Source organism: Taudactylus pleione, unplaced genomic scaffold, assembly GCF_031769625.1.
Source record: "Taudactylus pleione unplaced genomic scaffold, aTauple2 ptg001303l, whole genome shotgun sequence".
In the NCBI taxonomy this organism is placed as follows: domain Eukaryota; kingdom Metazoa; phylum Chordata; class Amphibia; order Anura; family Myobatrachidae; genus Taudactylus; species Taudactylus pleione.
Window position 1 is genome coordinate 1677955 of NW_028285703.1, and position 19812 is coordinate 1697766.

At 42.6% G+C, this 19812-nt stretch overlaps 1 protein-coding gene across 2 annotated transcripts in view; it reads right to left on the bottom strand.

Moving 5' to 3' along the window:
* Positions 1 to 596: 596 nt before the first annotated feature.
* Positions 597 to 19812, bottom strand: part of ITPK1 (inositol-tetrakisphosphate 1-kinase) — a 170604-nt gene continuing 151388 nt past the window's right edge. For both annotated transcript variants that reach the window (XM_088462990.1, XM_088462989.1), the window contains exons 7-11: positions 19241 to 19281; positions 17812 to 17977; positions 17418 to 17485; positions 5802 to 5964; positions 597 to 1925 (exon numbers count right to left, since the gene is read on the bottom strand). In XM_088462990.1, coding sequence (XP_088319116.1) covers positions 1636 to 1925; positions 5802 to 5964; positions 17418 to 17485; positions 17812 to 17977; positions 19241 to 19281 — 728 coding nt within the window. In that variant the 3' untranslated portion in view covers positions 597 to 1635. The remainder of the gene's footprint in view (positions 1926 to 5801; positions 5965 to 17417; positions 17486 to 17811; positions 17978 to 19240; positions 19282 to 19812) is intronic.

Sequence of the window (19812 nt, forward strand, 5' to 3'; positions counted from 1 at the left end):
CATCCACGTGTTGTGCGATACTGCTCACATCTGGCTGGTCGGCCTTATAACCAATGGTTCCCTAGGTGGCGATGTCAACAGAGAACTACAAATCCCAGTATGCTCTGTCAGTCATATTGGAATTTGTAGTTAGACAGCAGCTGGGAACCAAAACTTGCCTGTCAGTTGTGTGACTGTCTCAGTAGTCAATGCTGAAGGTAAATGCGTACAATTCTGTACCAGCCTATATGGGCAAGTTTGTTTTGACGACAGGTCTTTCGTGCTCTCGCAGTGCGCATGTTCTCGAGCCGAGTTGTACGCAGCTTGCGTCTGAAAGGGCGACACTTCGCTTTAATACGCAGGTTATGTTCAGTTTGAAGTGCGTGGCGACGGGAACTGTGGGCGATGCAGAGTTTTGCGAGACGAGTATGAGGCCAGGCATACGGATGGGATCGGTGCGGTTAATTAGACGTGCGCTCAGTATACAATGCGAATATGCACGTTTTTCTTTCTGTACACATTGCGGGTGTAATTATAGCAAACTTGCAAGCCCCTCTACATCGGCCCCGAAAGGAGCACAGCTTTCCAAATAAATTCCAAACTCTGCATATGCTAAGTAATGGAGTACATCTGTTTTAATCAGCAGGACAATTCCAATAGTATATACAATTTTTTTTTTTTTTTAAATAAAACTAAAATCATATTTTTCCACTTGCACAAAGTTTAGAGCAGAAGGCTCCTCCGCGCTACGTGGGAAAATGAGCTGGAAGAGCTCAGTGAATCACGAGACGCTGCACGTGACTGGATTACTTGTTCGCACAGATTTTGCCACACGCTTATTAGAGTCCAACTCGCTATCATGTTGGCGGCGGGCGAGCGTTCTTTACAGACGTCTCCCCTACAGCAGGAAGGATTAGTGATTTGAAGTCTTATGTAAAATCTAGCCATTATCACTGGACTAATTCAACAAAAGCAAAAAAAGCAAAAAAGTGCCAAAGTACTAGAAAGAGCCTTAAGATCAAAAAAAAAAAAAAAAAAAAAAAAAAAGAATTAGAAAAACCTACAATTACATAACCAGTGAATGACTTTGTGGTCGCCCTGGACATAGATTCTTTTACAGAATAAAATTTCTTTGTTTAAAAATAATTTCTTTTTTTTTTTTTTTTTTTGTAGAACGTTTGAGGAAAAAAAAAAAAGATGAAAAAAAAAATAAAAATTCTGGGTTCCCGTTATGTTCAGTCTCTCATTGCTGTACATCGCATGGCGGTACCTTTGTCGCTTTCATTTCATTTTTAGCCAAACATGGGTTCTCCAGAGTAGAGGTTCTCGCTGGGCGCCCCATGGTGGAATGATGCTCTTACAACCCTCCACCCCCCCCCGTCACACGAGATTGGTACAAAAGGCATTATTAACGAGCAGCGGCTTTCTTACCACCAATTTAATGCCAGCAGTGCAGATAGGATTGTAACTACAAAAGGGAGTAGGGTGCTATAACTTTTGTTTCATCCCTCCGAGCAGATGTGCCGTTTTCCTGTCCACAGTTCGAGTTCTCAGATATCATCATTAAAACGTAACCGTCCGGTTAGTCCTCCAAGAATCTTGTACACCCCCCCACCCCCATTCATCCGTTCTCCACAGTCCTTCTGGTTTGATAGATTACTGGGAGGAAGCTTTTGCCGCCAAGGAGGTAACGCAGTGCTGCTGGAAGCTAGGGGACATAGCAGAGTTGCACCCTAGTCTTTGGGTTTGTAGTTTCACTGATCCGTTGGTGTCATTCTCCACAATCCAGGGGTCTATCCTGGCAGAGGCGGTACAGCACAGGCGGTCCCCCACAACGCCCACGGTTGGCTCCACGGGAGGCTTGTTTGCGTTGCACTCTGGACGCTGGAGTATGGTTGCGATGTGGTTCAAGAGATCTCCGAAAAACTCTGGGACCCCCTCGTAGCCTGGGAAATAAGACAATTCATTATGCACCATCACGGAGACTGATGAAACAGGATCATTTAGATTTGCAGTGGTTATTAAAACCTTTAACAGTTTTTAACTTGCCCTCTATGATGTTTGTCTGGACTTTCCCTGAATGTCCTTACAAGCTGTGTATATTACAGAAAATGATTCGCAGTTGCTCACAGCACCATGCCATATTGCTAAGAAAATCCATCCTACAGACTTGCATCACTATTTTTACAGCCCTGTTGAAAGCAATTGAATGATTTTAAAAAGTGAGACATTTCTTAAAACTATTCTACATGTAAATTGGTACTAAAGGTGGTCTTGCTCATAGCAGCGAGCCAGACCGGGTGGCATTAAGCAAGGGGTGTTAAACCTGCGTCCCCCCTGAGCCTCCAATTTGACAGTTTCTGGTCTAACTCAAACTGCAGAGAACCGCTGGGATTTTTTTCAGTTTGTTAAATGGTTGTCAAAGCTCCTCCCCTATTAGCTCCCCATTCATGTGTGTGAAAGGCGTTGACAACCCTTGAAAATAAGCTTACGTCTGCCGAGGACCATTAGAAGCTGTGTGGGACCGTCCAGCTCAGGAGATTGCAGGTGAGTGATATTTTCTTGTTTCATTTATCCCACCAGCTGGAAATGTGCTTTAGACTGTACTATAATGGGTCTATGTCATTTACATTTATGAAAAGTATACGGTTTCAGGAGACACAGCTCATTCGCACTGGTATTCATATTCTGCAGCCAGGAAGGAGCAGAAGTCTATTCATATTAATAGGGAGGGATTTCATTAAAATTCATTAACATGCGGGAACGGGCAGCACCTGTCTCATTCGCAGTTATCAGATGTATGACTGCCTGGAAATCAGATCCTATGCAGGAAATTTAAAAGGTCATAACATCTACACAAAAGCATATCGCAGTTGCAGGTTGGTAAAATAAACACAAAAGCACTGCAAATACATTTCCTACAAAATAGGTGGATGATTTCTGCAGAGTGCTGCAAACAATTCTGCTACGCTAATTCAAAAGACGGGGAAGATCTAATAAAGCGCGATGTTCTGTCAGAACTACACACAGCGTACACTGCAGGTAATTATGGGAGGGGGAAAGCAGCAAGGCTACCCAACTCAGCTAACCTGCTACATAGTAGCGTGTGAGGTGCTGGCGGAACCTCCCTGATAATTAACTCTGCCTCCATGTTCCATGTGCAAAATAAACTGCAAGTGGTTTTAAAATGTTGCTCTAGGTTTACAGCTTAAATACCATTAATGTGACAATCTGCACTAAAGTATGGTGCCTCATGCCTCACTGGTCATGAATTGATAGGCTGGATATTAGTTTAGCCCACAAAATGGGTCATTATAGGTTGGCGACACATGCTTAAAGAGAAATGCAAGTATTCATACATATGTATATGCTACATACTTTCTAATATATCACAATGCATGACTGAGTTTGACTATTTGAGAGAATTAGTAATTAAGACATTGGGCTCGATTCTATTCAGCGCGATGTAAATAGCGCCGGGAGATAGCTCCCGGAGCTATTCAATTCATCGCGCTGTTAGGTCGGGGAAGGCTCGTTATCGCGCCTTAAACAGGGTGTTTAGGCGCGATAACGGGCATTCCCCGACCTAACTTCCCGGCGCGAGGCTGTTTTCCCGGCGCTAAGGGCAGAAAACAGCCTCGCGCCGGGAGTTTTGTCGGATTTCTTCTCTCATCCCCGGAGGGATGAGAGAAGAAATCATTAGTCGGACTTGTCAGCGCGGTGTATTGAATAGCTCCGGGAGCTCACTCCCGGAGCTATTTACATTGCGCTGAATAGAATCGAGCCCATTGTTTTTTTCGTGAATAGTGACATTTTTCAGAGCTGTGGTGAATCTATAAACAGAACATAATAGTGCATTATCAAATATACAGTAGCATCACTCTGCAATATTATTGATGTGTACCATCCGCAACTGTTACAAGGTTATGTAAATAGAGCAAGTCCATTCACCCACTTATCGGCCCTTTGATAAAAGATTTAGGGGTCTAGTTACTAAGCAGTGTTAGGAGACAGAGTGAAAAGTGATAAGAAAGTGATAAGGTGCCAGCCAATCAGCTCCCAACTACCATCTCACAGGCTGTGTTTGAAAAATTACAGTTGGGAGCTGATTGGCTGGCACCTTATCACTTTTCACTCTGTCTCCTAACACTGCTTAGTAAATAGACCCCTTAATTATCAAAAAGCGTCAAAACAAAACAAGGGGCCGATCCTACTTTGGCAGGAAGGACCCAACATCCATCTGGTCTCATTGCTATACTGATGTGCCCTGTGTTTCTTAAGTTCTGGTAGGCGGCCCAACCATTTAACACGTGATTTTATTACCTTCTGATTTTTATGTGTAAGTATAAACCGGTCTGTTAAACAATTTTTGTGGTTGCACTAGACACCTAGCTCAATAAGCCATGCGGCGCAAGACGCCTGCTGCGAGTAAGCCATCGGATAGAATGCGACTTGGGCTTACGGCGAGCGTGTCTTTCACGTCTTTTTTTTGCCCGAAAATGAAGCACAGCGGAATTTGGTGTGAAAAAAAAAGCAGCGGCAGCGTAGAACCTTCGCAGACACATTCAAACTCAGTCGCACACAGATGTACAGGTGTCACATATAAAACTAATCAGCGCAGTCTCGTGAAGAGTGTTGTCGCATCCCACTGCGCCTAAGACACATTTTACGGTGAAAAAGACGCAAAAATGCCACTCGCTTTGAGAGACACGGCGCGCCTGCAGTGATAGTGTCTGGGTACACACTAGAACGACATCTTCACGCCTTGTCATATTGGGACAACAAAATCAGGAAGTTTTAGTGTGTACCCACAATTCCACGCTCCCGCCGTTCACTTACGAGATCTTCTGGTTGACCGTGCGGCACGGCCAGTTAGACAATACCGTATGTGGGGCTGTGCAGTTTAACAAAGGCCGGAAAGAGGTACCGTTCCGTCGTTCATTATATGGCATAGTGTGTATGGGCAATCTTGGAGGGCGAAGGGAATTCGTCCCGACAATCGGCAAGATTGCCCGTCGTTTAGATGTGTACCCGGCCTTGACAGGCAGCAGCTGTAGCAGGAAAAGTTGTTAGTTCAGCACGTAAGATGCAAGCAGCAAATGTAGCCTTTAGAAGTTTATTCTGCACATCTAATATCACTCAGATATTAATATTCTCTTAGCTGTTATTGTCAAGCTGAAAGTTAGTAACTAGTGAATAGCAGGGAGAGTTACATTGTAACAAGTGGTTTTAGCACGCATGCACATTCAACAGTCCATTTTATTTATAACTCCATCCCTCATTGGATTCACACTTTATGCCTGGACTCCACAAGGAACCCCTATAAGCCCCACAGTTTTTACGTTCACAAGCGTGTTCTAATGCCAGCAGGAGCCAGGTCCTAATGGGAGGTTGGTTACCTCATTGTGTAATTACACCAGTCCCAAAATCAGCAGTAGGGGTGGTCCAGCTCATAAATTAGAGCACTTCTCATCATAAGAGCAATTCTCTACGCGTTTCTCCACCTCCAGAGCCCATCGGCGGGGTTCCTCAGGAGATGTGGTAATGCCCTATTGTGTTCTAATCATAGTATTTTTTTTTTTTCTTGAGTCAGTTTTTTTTTACCAAATTTTCCCCACAGCGCTAGGAAAAGTAAATATAAACAATTCACTTTTACATAAGTGGATATTCAGTGCGATCTCATTTGCTTTTTTTGACTTGCAGTGAGTAGGGTGCGCTGATATTATAACATCGTATTTTGTCACCTGATAGAGGTCATTACACAAGCTCAGATTCGCAAGCCAAAGTATTATGGTAAAACCCTAAACCAAGTACGGTATTACCTGGGAATGCATTGATGTCAATGACGGCGTGCTGTCCTGTCTTGTTGTTTATTATAATGTCGATGCCGAACAGAGAGATGCCAAGAGCTTGCCGCAGAGCCTTGGAGATGGCGCGAATGACATCGTCACTGGGGCGCTCGAACACACCTTCCACCTTGTCCAGCTGTGAGGAAACGGGAATGAGCAAGACATTCGCAGGAGTGATAGGAATGCAAAATTGGTGACCAGATAAAAGGGGCAGATGTACTAAGCTCTGGTAAGTGATAAACTACCAACCAATCAGCACCTAACTGTCACTTTTCAAACACAGCCTGTATCATGACAGTTAGGAGCTGATTGATTGGTAGTTTATCACTTTCCAGAGCTTAGTACATCTCCCCCCAAAAGTGTAAAACTTGATCCACTCAGTCTCTTATACACCACCCTAAAATTACAGTCTCTGGACAGCAGGGCACCATATAAAAGCACTTTTAAAAAATATTTATAATAAAATAATTTGTTTCATAATGGGATGATGAACTTTCATAATGTAGTGAAAATATACTTCAATATATTCCAGGTTCTTCTGCTAAGACAGGTACACCCTGAATGCTTTTACAATGTATCCCACCTTCAGGGATAGTGCCATTACAGTGGCACACGCAGGATTTTGAAAGGGGGGTTTCCTAATACAGAACCAATAGAAAAACTTTTAACCACAATACTATATGGTCGTTGAACTTTTGCTGACTTCTAGTATCCGGCCAGCACACATGAACCTCTATAGGAAAAAAAATAACACAATGGCCCCCACAAGCAAAAATCCACACACATTGATCCCCACAGAATAAAGAGAAAACATATTGGCCACAATAGGAAACAAATTATTCAGGAAAACACAGGAAAATAATAAAATTCATTGGCCCCCACAGGAAAAAAACTAAAACTTGGGAGGGGGTAGGGTGGGCAGTGTATGTCCCTGGGGCTGCGGAATGTGTGATATGGTGGATAGTGTATGTTCCTGGGTTGGGGGGTACTCTGTCTAGGTAGCCAAAGGATAGGGTGGGAGTGTATGTCCCTAGGGCCAGTTGGTAGTTTAGTCCTATATATATATATATAGCAGATTGTGAAAGATATAGAAGAGAAGGATAGTATGTAGCAGAGGATGATGTAGCAGAGGAGGATAGGGTGTAACAGGGTGATAGATGTAGCAAAGGATAGTGTATAACAGAGGGTGATAGATGTAGCAGAGGATAGTAGGATAATGTGTAGTAGAGGGTGATAGATGAAGCAGAGGATAGTGTGTAACAGAGGGTGATAGATGTAGCAGAGTATAGTAGGATAATGTGTGGTATAGGGTGATAGATGTAGCAGAGGATAGTAGGATAATGTGTAGTAGAGGGTGATAGATGAAGCAGAGGACATTAGGATAATGTGTAGTAGAGGATAGTAGGATAATGTGTAGTAGAGGGTGATAGATGTAGCAGAGGATAGTAGGATAATGTGTAGTAGAGGGTGATAGATGTAGCAGAGGATAGTAGGATAATGTGTAGTAGAGGGTGATAGATGAAGCAGAGGATAGTGTGTAACAGAGGGTGATAGATGTAGCAGAGTATAGTAGGATAATGTGTGGTATAGGGTGATAGATGTAGCAGAGGATAGTAGGATAATGTGTAGTAGAGGGTGATAGATGAAGCAGAGGACATTAGGATAATGTGTAGTAGAGGATAGTAGGATAATGTGTAGTAGAGGGTGATAGATGTAGCAGAGGATAGTAGGATAATGTGTAGTAGAGGGTGATAGATGTAGCAGAGGATAGTAGGATAATGTGTAGTAGAGGGTGATAGATGTAGCAGAGGATAGTAGGATAATGTGTAGTAGAGGGTGATAGATGTAGCAGAAGATAGTAGGATAATGTGTAGTAGAGGGTGATAGATGAAGCAGAGGACATTAGGATAATGTGTAGTAGAGGATAGTAGGATAATGTGTAGTAGAGGGTGATAGATGTAGCAGAGGGTAGTAGGATAATGTGTAGTAGAGGGTGATAGATGTAGCAGAGGACATTAGGATAATGTGTAGTAGAGGATAGTAGGATAATGTGTAGTAGAGGGTGATAGATGTAGCAGAGGATAGTAGGATAATGTGTAGTAGAGGATAGTAGGATAATGTGTAGTAGAGGTGATAGATGAAGCAGAGGATAATGTGTAGTAGAGGATAGTAGGATAATGTGTAGTAGAGGGTGATAGATGAAGCAGAGGATAGTAGGATAATGTGTAGTAGAGGGTGATAGATGTAGCAGAGGACATTAGGATAATGTGTAGTAGAGGATAGTAGGATAATGTGTAGTAGAGGGTGATAGATGTAGCAGAGGATAGTAGGATAATGTGTAGTAGAGGATAGTAGGATGTGTAGTAGAGGGTGATAGATGAAGCAGAGGATAGTGTGTAACAGAGGGTGATAGATGTAGCAGAGGATAGTAGGATAATGTGTAGTAGAGGATAGTAGGATAATGTGTAACAGAGGGTGATAGATGTAGCAGAGGTTAGTAGGATAATGTGTAGTAGAGAGTGATAGATGTAGCAGAGGATAGTAGGATAATGTGTAGTAGAGGGTGATAGACGTAGCAGAGGTTAGTAGGATAATGTGTAGTAGAGGGTGATAGATGTAGCAGAGGATAGTAGGATAATGTGTAGTAGAGGGTGATAGATGTAGTAGAGGATAGTAGGATAATGTGTAGTAGAGGTGATAGATGAAGCAGAGGATAATGTGTAGTAGAGGATAGTAGGATAATGTGTAGTAGAGGGTGATAGATGAAGCAGAGGATAGTGTGTAACAGAGGGTGATAGATGTAGCAGAGGATAGTAGGATAATGTGTAGTAGAGGGTGATAGATGTAGCAGAGGATAATGTGTAGTAGAGGGTGATAGATGTAGCAGAGGATAGTAGGATAATGTGTAGTAGAGGGTGATAGATGTAGCAGAGGATAGTAGGATAATGTGTAGTAGAGGTTAGTAGGATAATGTGTAGTAGAGGGTGATAGATGAAGCAGAGGATAGTGTGTAACAGAGGGTGATAGATGTAGCAGAGGATAGTAGGATAATGTGTAGTAGAGGGTGATAGATGAAGCAGAGGATAGTAGGATAATGTGTAGTAGAGGGTGATAGATGTAGCAGAGGATAGTAGGATAATGTGTAGTAGAGGTGATAGATGAAGCAGAGAGTGTGTAACAGAGGGTGATAGCTATGGTAGAGGAGGATAATGTGTAGTAGAGGGTGATAGATGTAGCAGAGGATAGTAGGATAATGTGTAGTAGAGAGTGATAGATGTAGCAGAGGATAGTAGGATAATGTGTAGTAGAGGGTGATAGATGTAGCAGAGGATAGTAGGATAATGTGTAGTAGAGGGTGATAGATGTAGCAGAGGATAGTAGGATAATGTGTAGTAGAGGGTGATAGATGTAGCAGAGATTAGTAGGATAATGTGTAGTAGAGGGTGATAGATGTAGCAGAGGATAGTAAGTTAATGTGTAGTAGAGGATAGTAGGATAATGTGTAGGAGAGGGTGATAGATGTAGCAGAGGATAGTAGGATAATGTGTAGTAGAGGTGATAGATGTAGCAGAGAATAGTAGGATAATGTGTAGTAGAGGGTGATAGATGTAGCAGAGGATAGTAGGATAATGTGTAGTAGAGGGTGATAGATGTAGCTGAGGATAGTAGGATAATGTGTAGTAGAGGGTGATAGATGTAGCAGAGGATAGTAGGATAATGTGTAGTAGAGGGTGATAGATGTACTAGAGGATAGTAGGATAATGTGTAGTAGAGGGTGATAGATGTAGCAGAGGATAGTAAGATAATGTGTAGCAGAGGATAGTAGGATAATGTGTAGTAGAGGGTGATAGATGTAGCAGAGGATAGTAAGATAATGTGTAGTAGAGGATAGTAGGATAATGTGTAGTAGAGGGTGATAGATGAAGCAGAGGATAGTGTGTAACAGAGGGTGATAGATGAAGCAGAGGATAGTAGGATAATGTGTAGTAGAGAGTGATAGATGAAGCAGAGTATAGTAGGATAATGTGTGGTATAGGGTGATAGATGTAGCAGAGGATAGTAGGATAATGTGTAGTAGAGGGTGATAGATGTAGCAGAGGATAGTAGGATAATGTGTAGTAGAGGGTGATAGATGTAGCAAAGGATAGTAGGATAATGTGTAGTAGAGGTGATAGATGTAGCAGAGAATAGTAGGATAATGTGTAGGAGAGGGTGATAGATGAAGCAGAGGATAATGTGTAGTAGAGGATAGTAGGATAATGTGTAGTAGAGGGTGACAGATGAAGCAGAGGATAGTGTGTAGTAGAGGATAGTAGGATAATGTGTAGTAGAGGGTGATAGATGTAGCAGAGGATAGTAGGATAATGTGTAGTAGAGGGTGATAGATGTAGCAGAGGATAGTAGGATAATGTGTAGTAGAGGGTGATAGATGTAGCTGAGGATAGTAGGATAATGTGTAGTAGAGGGTGATAGATGTAGCAGAGGATAGTAGGATAATGTGTAGTAGAGGGTGATAGATGTACTAGAGGATAGTAGGATAATGTGTAGTAGAGGGTGATAGATGTAGCAGAGGATAGTAAGATAATGTGTAGCAGAGGATAGTAGGATAATGTGTAGTAGAGGGTGATAGATGTAGCAGAGGATAGTAAGATAATGTGTAGTAGAGGGTGATAGATGAAGCAGAGGATAGTGTGTAACAGAGGGTGATAGATGAAGCAGAGGATAATGTGTAGTAGAGGATAGTAGGATAATGTGTAGTAGAGGGTGATAGATGTAGCAGGGGATAGTAGGATAATGTGTAGGAGAGGGTGATAGATGTAGTAGAGGATAGTAGGATAATGTGTAGTAGAGGGTGATAGATGAAGCAGAGGATAGTGTGTAACAGAGGGTGATAGATGTAGCAGAGGATAGTAGGATAATGTGTAGTAGAGGGTGATAGATAAAGCAGAGGATAGTAGGATAATGTGTAGGAGAGGGTGATAGATGTAGTAGAGGATAGTAGGATAATGTGTAGTAGAGGTGATAGATGAAGCAGAGGATAGTAGGATAATGTGTAGTAGAGGGTGATAGATGTAGCAGAGGATAGTAGGATAATGTGTAGTAGAGGGTGATAGATGTAGCAGAGAATAGTAGGATAATGTGTAGGAGAGGGTGATAGATGAAGCAGAGGATAATGTGTAGTAGAGGATAGTAGGATAATGTGTAGTAGAGGGTGACAGATGAAGCAGAGGATAGTGTGTAGTAGAGGATAGTAGGATAATGTGTAGTAGAGGGTGATAGATGTAGCAGAGGATAGTAGGATAATGTGTAGTAGAGGGTGATAGATGTAGCAGAAGATAGTAGGATAATGTGTAGTAGAGGGTGATAGATGTAGCAGAGGATAGTAGGATAATGTGTAGTAGAGGGTGATAGATGTAGCAGAGGATAGTAAGATAATGTGTAGCAGAGGATAGTAGGATAATGTGTAGTAGAGGGTGATAGATGTAGCAGAGGATAGTAAGATAATGTGTAGTAGAGGATAGTAGGATAATGTGTAGTAGAGGGTGATAGATGAAGCAGAGGATAGTAGGATAATGTGTGGTATAGGGTGATAGATGTAGCAGAGGATAGTAGGATAATGTGTAGTAGAGGGTGATAGATGTAGCAGAGGATAGTAGGATAATGTGTAGTAGAGGGTGATAGATGTAGCAGAGGATAGTAGGATAATGTGTAGTAGAGGGTGATAGATGTAGCAGAGGATAGTAGGATAATGTGTAGTAGAGGGTGATAGATGTAGCAGAGGATAGTAGGATAATGTGTAGTAGAGGGTGATAGATGTAGCAGAGGATAGTAAGATAATGTGTAGTAGAGGATAGTAGGATAATGTGTAGTAGAGGGTGATAGATGAAGCAGAGGATAGTGTGTAACAGAGGGTGATAGATGAAGCAGAGGATAGTAGGATAATGTGTAGTAGAGGGTGATAGATGTAGCAGGGGATAGTAGGATAATGTGTAGTAGAGGGTGATAGATGTAGCAGAGGATAGTAAGATAATGTGTAGTAGAGGATAGTAGGATAATGTGTAGTAGAGGGTGATAGATGAAGCAGAGGATAGTGTGTAACAGAGGGTGATAGATGTAGCAGAGGATAGTAGGATAATGTGTAGTAGAGAGTGATAGATGTAGCAGAGGATAGTAAGATAATGTGTAGGAGAGGGTGATAGATGTAGTAGAGGATAGTAGGATAATGTGTAGTAGAGGTGATAGATGAAGCAGAGGATAGTAGGATAATGTGTAGTAGAGGGTGATAGATGTAGCAGAGGATAGTAGGATAATGTGTAGTAGACGGTGATAGATGTAGCAGAGGATAGTAAGATAATGTGTAGTAGAGGATAGTAGGATAATGTGTAGTAGAGGGTGATAGATGAAGCAGAGGATAGTGTGTAACAGAGGGTGATAGATGAAGCAGAGGATAGTAGGATAATGTGTAGTAGAGGGTGATAGATGTAGCAGGGGATAGTAGGATAATGTGTAGTAGAGGGTGATAGATGTAGCAGAGGATAGTAAGATAATGTGTAGTAGAGGATAGTAGGATAATGTGTAGTAGAGGGTGATAGATGAAGCAGAGGATAGTGTGTAACAGTGGGTGATAGATGTAGCAGAGGATAGTAGGATAATGTGTAGTAGAGAGTGATAGATGTAGCAGAGGATAGTAAGATAATGTGTAGGAGAGGGTGATAGATGTAGTAGAGGATAGTAGGATAATGTGTAGTAGAGGTGATAGATGAAGCAGAGGATAGTAGGATAATGTGTAGTAGAGGGTGATAGATGTAGCAGAGGATAGTAGGATAATGTGTAGTAGACGGTGATAGATGTAGCAGAGGATAGTAAGATAATGTGTAGTAGAGGATAGTAGGATAATGTGTAGTAGAGGGTGATAGATGAAGCAGAGGATAGTGTGTAACAGAGGGTGATAGATGAAGCAGAGGATAGTAGGATAATGTGTAGTAGAGGGTGATAGATGTAGCAGAGGATAGTAGGATAATGTGTAGTAGAGGGTGATAGATGAAGCAGAGGATAGTGTGTAACAGAGGGTGATAGATGTAGCAGAGGTTAGTAGGATAATGTTTAGTAGAGGGTGATAGATGTAGCAGAGGATAGTAGGATAATGTGTAGTAGAGGTGATAGATGTAGCAGAGGATAATGTGTAGTAGAGGATAGTAGGATAATGTGTAGTAGAGGTGATAGATGTAGCAGACGATAATGTGTAGTAGAGGATAGTAGGATAATGTGTAGTAGAGGTGATAGATGAAGCAGAGGATAGTGTGTAACAGAGGGTGATAGATGTAGCAGAGGATAGTAGGATAATGTGTAGTAGAGGGTGATAGATGAAGCAGAGGATAGTAGGATAATGTGTAGTAGAGGGTGATAGATAAAGCAGAGGATAGTAGGATAATGTGTAGTAGAGGGTGATAGATGTAGCAGAGGATAGTAGGATAATGTGTAGTAGAGGGTGATAGCTATAGTAGAGGAAGATAATGTGTAGGAGAGGGTGATAGATGTAGCAGAGCAGGACAGAGTTTAGTAAATGTGATTACAACACATTCAACTCAAGTGCTCCTGACCAGAAGACTTACATATAAAGGGCTGTGCATATCAGATCGTCTCCTGCGCGTGTAGGGAGATCGGCAGCTCCATGACACTTCTTCCTGTTAAACAGCATGTGCCAGCTCTTGCATGCTGCCAGGTCCCGGAGCATGCTGTGAAAGAGAGTTTCCAAGCTACACTCTAACACTCCATGGAGTGAAAAGTGCACTTCAACTCCCATGAGTCACCTTGCATATGGTGAGTGAAGCAGACTGCTCTGCTCCCGGAGCTAGCCGATGACTGTTTACAGCTTCCTGATTGCGTTCCGCAGCGTAACGCAAATCCTGGAAGCTTTGCAGCCTGCCCGGCTGATTTACGAATCAGTCAGGGACAGGTGAGCCGGCTGTGATGGGGGGATAATGTGACCGGCTCAGCGGGAACTCTCCCGCTGTCCCGGCAATCAGCCCCTGCCTGTCTGAGCTCCAATCTTTGATGCGCGGCGATGGATTGATGGACAGGGGGTGTTTCTGGGTACTCGGAACCCCCCCCCCCCTGCGTGCGCGTATGCATTAGATGTATAAGTAATTCCCCTTATTCAATTAGAGGCGAATTCGGGCGTTTTTTCGCCGTCATTTGCGAATCGCCCGATATATCGGCCGCGATCAGCTGGTTTGCGGCCTGATTTCACCAAAAACTGGAGAAAACTTTTCTCGAGCCTAGGGCAGACGAAAAAAATTTCCAAAATCCCTGTTTTGGGGTAAAAATGTGGGGACTTCTTACAGAACCCTTTGGACAGCCCCCCTAATGATACTTTAGCGAAAAAAAATTGTAAGTTGCGTACTTTGGTGAAAAACGGCCGCTGAAATTTTGCTCATTTTTTTTTTTTTTCGTGAAAAATGCGTTTAACATATTGGGGCTGGTATTTTGGAGGGCCATAAGGATGTGCCAAGTGTTTTAAACATCGCACATGGCTGGCGCAGGTGGTTTTTTAAAACCGTTAAAAAAACCACCTGCGCCAGCCACGTGCGATGTTTTAAACACTTGGCGTATCTTTATGTCCCTCCGAAATACCAGCCCCAATACATTAAATGCATTTTTCACGGAATAAAAAAATATTGATCGAAATGTCAGTGGTTGTTTTTCGCCAAAGTACGCAATTTCCGAAAAATAAAAATTTCGCTAAAGTATCATTAGGGGGGCTGTCCAAAGGGTTCTGTAAGAAATCCCCACATTTTTACACAAAAAATAGGGATTTTGTACATTTTCCCCCTTGAAAAATTGGCGATAAATTATCCCGATGCGATATCGCCGAAAAATAAGCGATATATCGCCGCTAATTGAATATGGCCCTATGACATGTTACGCTCATAGAACAAAAAAACAACATATTAAAAGTTTGCTTTGCATTTTCAAAAATGAAGTTTGGGATGTTCATTGCTCCGCAGGCCGGGTAGGCACAGCTGCGTTCCAGTCATCCCCAAAATATATATTTAATACACTTTTAAAGTCCCTTTCCAGCTCTACTACATGAACACAATATAGGGTCATAAATGCATTGTACAGTACATGGAAAAATAAGGGACAGAATTTTCAGCTGATTTAAATGCAAATCTAATACGAAGGAGAAATTCCCGTGAAAGGTCACAATTTAAATGTCACACCATGTAATACAACCTCCTTACTGAGCAATTCAAAGAGGAGCTCTAATAATACCTACATAATTACTATTACGGGGGATATCTACATGTATATAATGAAATGTCCTGACTGACTGACTCACAGACTCATCAACGACCAGCCAAAACCCCTGGACCACGAAACATGAAAATTGGGGAGTATATTCCTTCCATAACGTGGACACCCACTAAGCAAGGATTTTCCGAAATTCAACTGACTAGCTATATACTATGGGGTGAACTTTGGGGCGTGGGGCTCCTTGAATTGCTCTGGCTGGGTCACCTTGGTGCATCACCATTTAACACTTATTTTTAACACTTTATATCACTCTTATGTTTGTTTCATAATTATGTAACAATTTCACACATTTTTTTTTTACCTTTCTAACACTTTTAACACTAAGCAGCCACTTTCACACCTAACACGTCTACACTTCATTCTTTCATTTATGTGGTGCCCTGGGGTGGTGTGGGTGGGCTGGTTTGGGGGTGCCCCACACCCCAGACATGAACCCCTATAGTGTTAGGGACTTAACCAATGAGGTTACATTGACGTTGGTGGGTTAGCTCATAACTTTGGCCATATTTATGCCAAAAACCTCATATATAATGAAGTATAATTATTACATGTATTATAACTTTAATGGTTGTATGGTGCACCTGCTCACTTTTTGTCTGTTTATGTTGTAGTACTAAGTCTCAGCTACGTAGAACATCCCATTACAGGTAGCCAGGGTGTGCAGTCCAGGCCCCCTCCCCCTAATGACTTACTAGACATACAGCACTGCAAAGGGGTAAAATGTGTTTTCACAGGTTCCTCAGTAGCTCTTAGGCCAAAGGTGAGGGAGGGTAATGTGTTAGTACAGGTGTGATGGAAGGAAAGTGTTACTACACAGGGGGAGGAAAATGTGTAACAGCAGTGAGAGGGGAATGTGTGACTATGGAGGTGAGGGAGGGGAATGGGTTACTATAGAGGTGAGGGAAGGGAATGGGGAATGTGTTACTATAGAGATGAGGTAGGGGAATATGTTACAACAGTAGGGGAATATGTTACAACAGAAGTGAGAGAGGGGAATGTGTTACTATAGAGGTGAGGAAGGGGAATATGTTACTAAACAGGCAAGGGAAGGGAATATGTTACTACACAAGTTTGTGAGGGGAATGTGTTACTACAGGGGTGAGCAGGGGTAATGTGTTACTACAGTTGTGAGAGAGGGATTGTATTTCTGGGGGATGTGTGTTACTACAGAGTTGAGGGAGTGGAATGTGTTAGCAAGGGATGCCAGCGCTCAGGATCCCGGCACTCAGGTAAGTATCCTAACCCCATGTTGGTAAGTATCCTAATCCTACCCCTGCCTGCAGCCTAAACCTACCCCCCCCACTCAACCTAACCCTAACTCTCCCCCCCCCCCACCGTCTTCCTAGTGCAGGGGTGGGCAATAAGCGGCTCCCCAGCTGTTGTAGAACTACAAATATTAGTATGTCATGCCACGGTTTTACTAAATGGCCATGCTAAAACTGTTGCAGGGCATTCTCGGATGTGTACTTCAACAGCAGCTGGAGGTCCACTTCTTGCCCACCCCTGCCCTGGTGCCTGACTCTAACCCTCACCCCAATACTTACCGTCGGGATGCTGGTGCCGGGATTCTGATTGGTGTCGGATTCCGGCGCCGGCATCCCGACTGCCGGGATCTTAACTGTATGCCGGTAGTACACAGGTGAGGGAGGATAATGTCTTACTATAGCAAAGAGGGAGGGGATACATTACTATATAGGTGAGGGAGTGGAATGTGTTAGTACACAGGTGAGGGAGGGTTATGTCTTACTATAGCAGAGAGGGAGGGGATGCATTACTATAGAGGTGAGGGAGTGGAATGTGTTACTATAGAGGTGAGGGAGTGGAATGTGTTAGTAAACAGGTGAGGGAGGGTTATGTCTTACTATAGCAGAGAGGTAGGGGATGCATTACTATAGAGATGAAGGATTAATGAGTTATTGGAGGGGTGAGATGGAAATGGAAGCAGTAAATATCTAAGGTCTACCCGGGTGAAACCAGGTACATCAGCTACTTATTCCATATGTACCAAGCTATCTGCCTTCTCCAACCTTTTACGGGCAGCCCCTCCTCAATATCAGTGACATCCTAAGCAAATAAATGAAAGGAAGGACACAGATACTGTAATATCTTACAAATAAAAATAAGTCACTGAACCTATATTAATACACAGTAAATTAGGATGTCAAGATTGACCGCCGGGAAGAGGAATAAGGGGTCGTGCGCGTATTTAACTCCCACGTTAGCCGTTCCGTTGTCTCAGAACATGAAAGAGAACAAACTAAAATCACTCACCGCTGTTAGGACTGAGGAGGATTCTGGCTTTGACACATTGTGACTATTAAAGAATATGGATTCTCTATCTGGAAGCAAGAAAGAGTAAGAATTAGAATTTCTACTGCGGGGGAGTAATCGCCTCCTGTCAGGTCGGTATTACAAAAAAAAAAATAGCGAGATGGAAAAGAATATAGCAAAGAAAATCTCTGAAGTCAAAGCTGTAAACAAAGATTAAAATGATTATGAATTCACTGGATCAAAGGCCAAAAGAAAGGAATGCGACTCTAAGACTTGCCACCAGGCGGCAGTGTTGTCAATGAAATCTATTAGCAAACTGTGTTGAGATGTCATTTCTTGCTCCATTCACTCAAGCTCAATGGGCTCACTATAGTCACTGACAGGTGAGTGTTACCTGAACTTCCTGGGGAGAAGTTTTTCAGCGATGGTCTCTCCACGACTGTGTATGAGTCTCCAACTACAAAGACTTTGTAGAGGACAGCATTATGGCTGATGAAACTCTGGATCACGCAGGGGGGCTGTATTGTCCGCAGACCCTCCTGGTTAAATATGATAGCCATCTACAAGAGACACACTGCATTGATCACCAGTAACAAGGCACTTTACTCCACTTCAGTTTTTTTTCGTTTGTTACGTTTCCATTCCTATCTATATGCTTATAATTTTTTTTTAAATCGACCTTAAGCCGTAAAATTATATACACACATACACACACACACACACACACGCACACACACGTTGAGTCTCCCATATCCAAAATGCTTGGGACCAGGGGTGTTTTGGATATCGGAATATTCCGTATTTTGGAATATTTGCATTTAATAATGAGATATCTTGCTAATGGGACCCAAATATACACACAGAGTGCATTTATGTGTTATATACACCTTATACACACAGCCTGCAGGTCATTTTATACAATATTTTTAATAATTTGTGCCTTGGACAAAGGTTGTGTACATTGAAACATCAAAGGTTTCATTATCTCAGTCATGCCAAAACAATTCCGTATTTTGGAATATTTGGATATGGGAGACTCAACCTGTATGTATGTATACACACACGCACAATGGTATATCTTGCTTTAATTGATTTATTTTTACTGCAGGACAATATCAGTTATGACTTAGGTTGAGCTTTAAAGTGTTCAGTAAGAAGAAGAAGAAGGATTTTCATCAAAGCAAGGGCCGGGGAGATGGACAGGGATTGCTGTAGTGGGATCGGAGGGTAGAACCACAGTACAGGCCACCCAGCTGCAGGCTCCTCTCCCGGCTGATCCCGCTAGACGTTTGCAGACAGCTGTGATCCATTAACAATACAGCACACTCCACAGTTTATTCCCGTGACACAGAATTAGCTGCTTTAGAGTCTCTCACCCAATTCATCACAAGAGGGTGGAATTACGCTGCCAAAATAGGCTTCACGTTGGGAACCAGAACAGAACACTGGGAAACGTAATGTTTGGAGCTACAGTTAATTATCTGGGTTTATAGGATATTAAATAACAGTTCCTGCACCCCAATCTGGGGCATACAATACCCGGTGGAGAAGATGGGGAGGGACTGTTACGCCAGTTTGCGCGATTTCATTCCCGGAAATCGAATGCACGCATATAGTGCGATGGCAGACCTGCATGCATTTTGCATGTATCAAGCTTTATGACCGCAGATGGAGGAGGTGGGAGCAGAGAGGATGACAGAAGGAAGGAGGGTCCTGCTTGTGAGCACTTACAATCTAATGGATTATTATCTACCTACTTAACATAACTACATGAGAGTTAATGGGAAAGCCATCAAGGAACAAAGATGAATTAATCTTCTTACCTCGTGTGAGTTCGTGCCATGGGCCACTCTCGTCTTGCAGACTGAAACAAGAAAGGAGAGATAGCTGAGAGCGCCGCCCTTGTGGCTTGTTTGGTGACACATAGCTGAGCTATACAGTATTTCACCATATGAGGGATTGACAGTGGTGAGTTATCTTTGCCTGAAATTAAATATGGGACAATGGTCCTCAAAACAAGCTCAATAGACCACTGTAAAGACCATTCCCTGTAAACACATGTGTTACCAACTCCAAATTCATCAGGGACCCAGCTCTGTATTGTGAGCACTGACAAAGCCATCGGCCTGGCGAGTATCTGAGCTCTTTTGGATGTCTGGTAACGCGTTTCGCCGCACTGCAGTGAACACGGTGCAGTACATGCTCTAACAAAGAGAAGACTGGATAACATGGGGGTTCTCATCCAGGAATCGCAGTAATCAACTTTACCATCTGTGGCTTTAAATAAACCATTTTTTTATTTGTATTCGATACAAATTGGGCATAATATTGACGACTAGTACATAGAACCAGCACCTGCCGGGTCATCTCAGTTTTCCCCCGTGCCGATCAAATT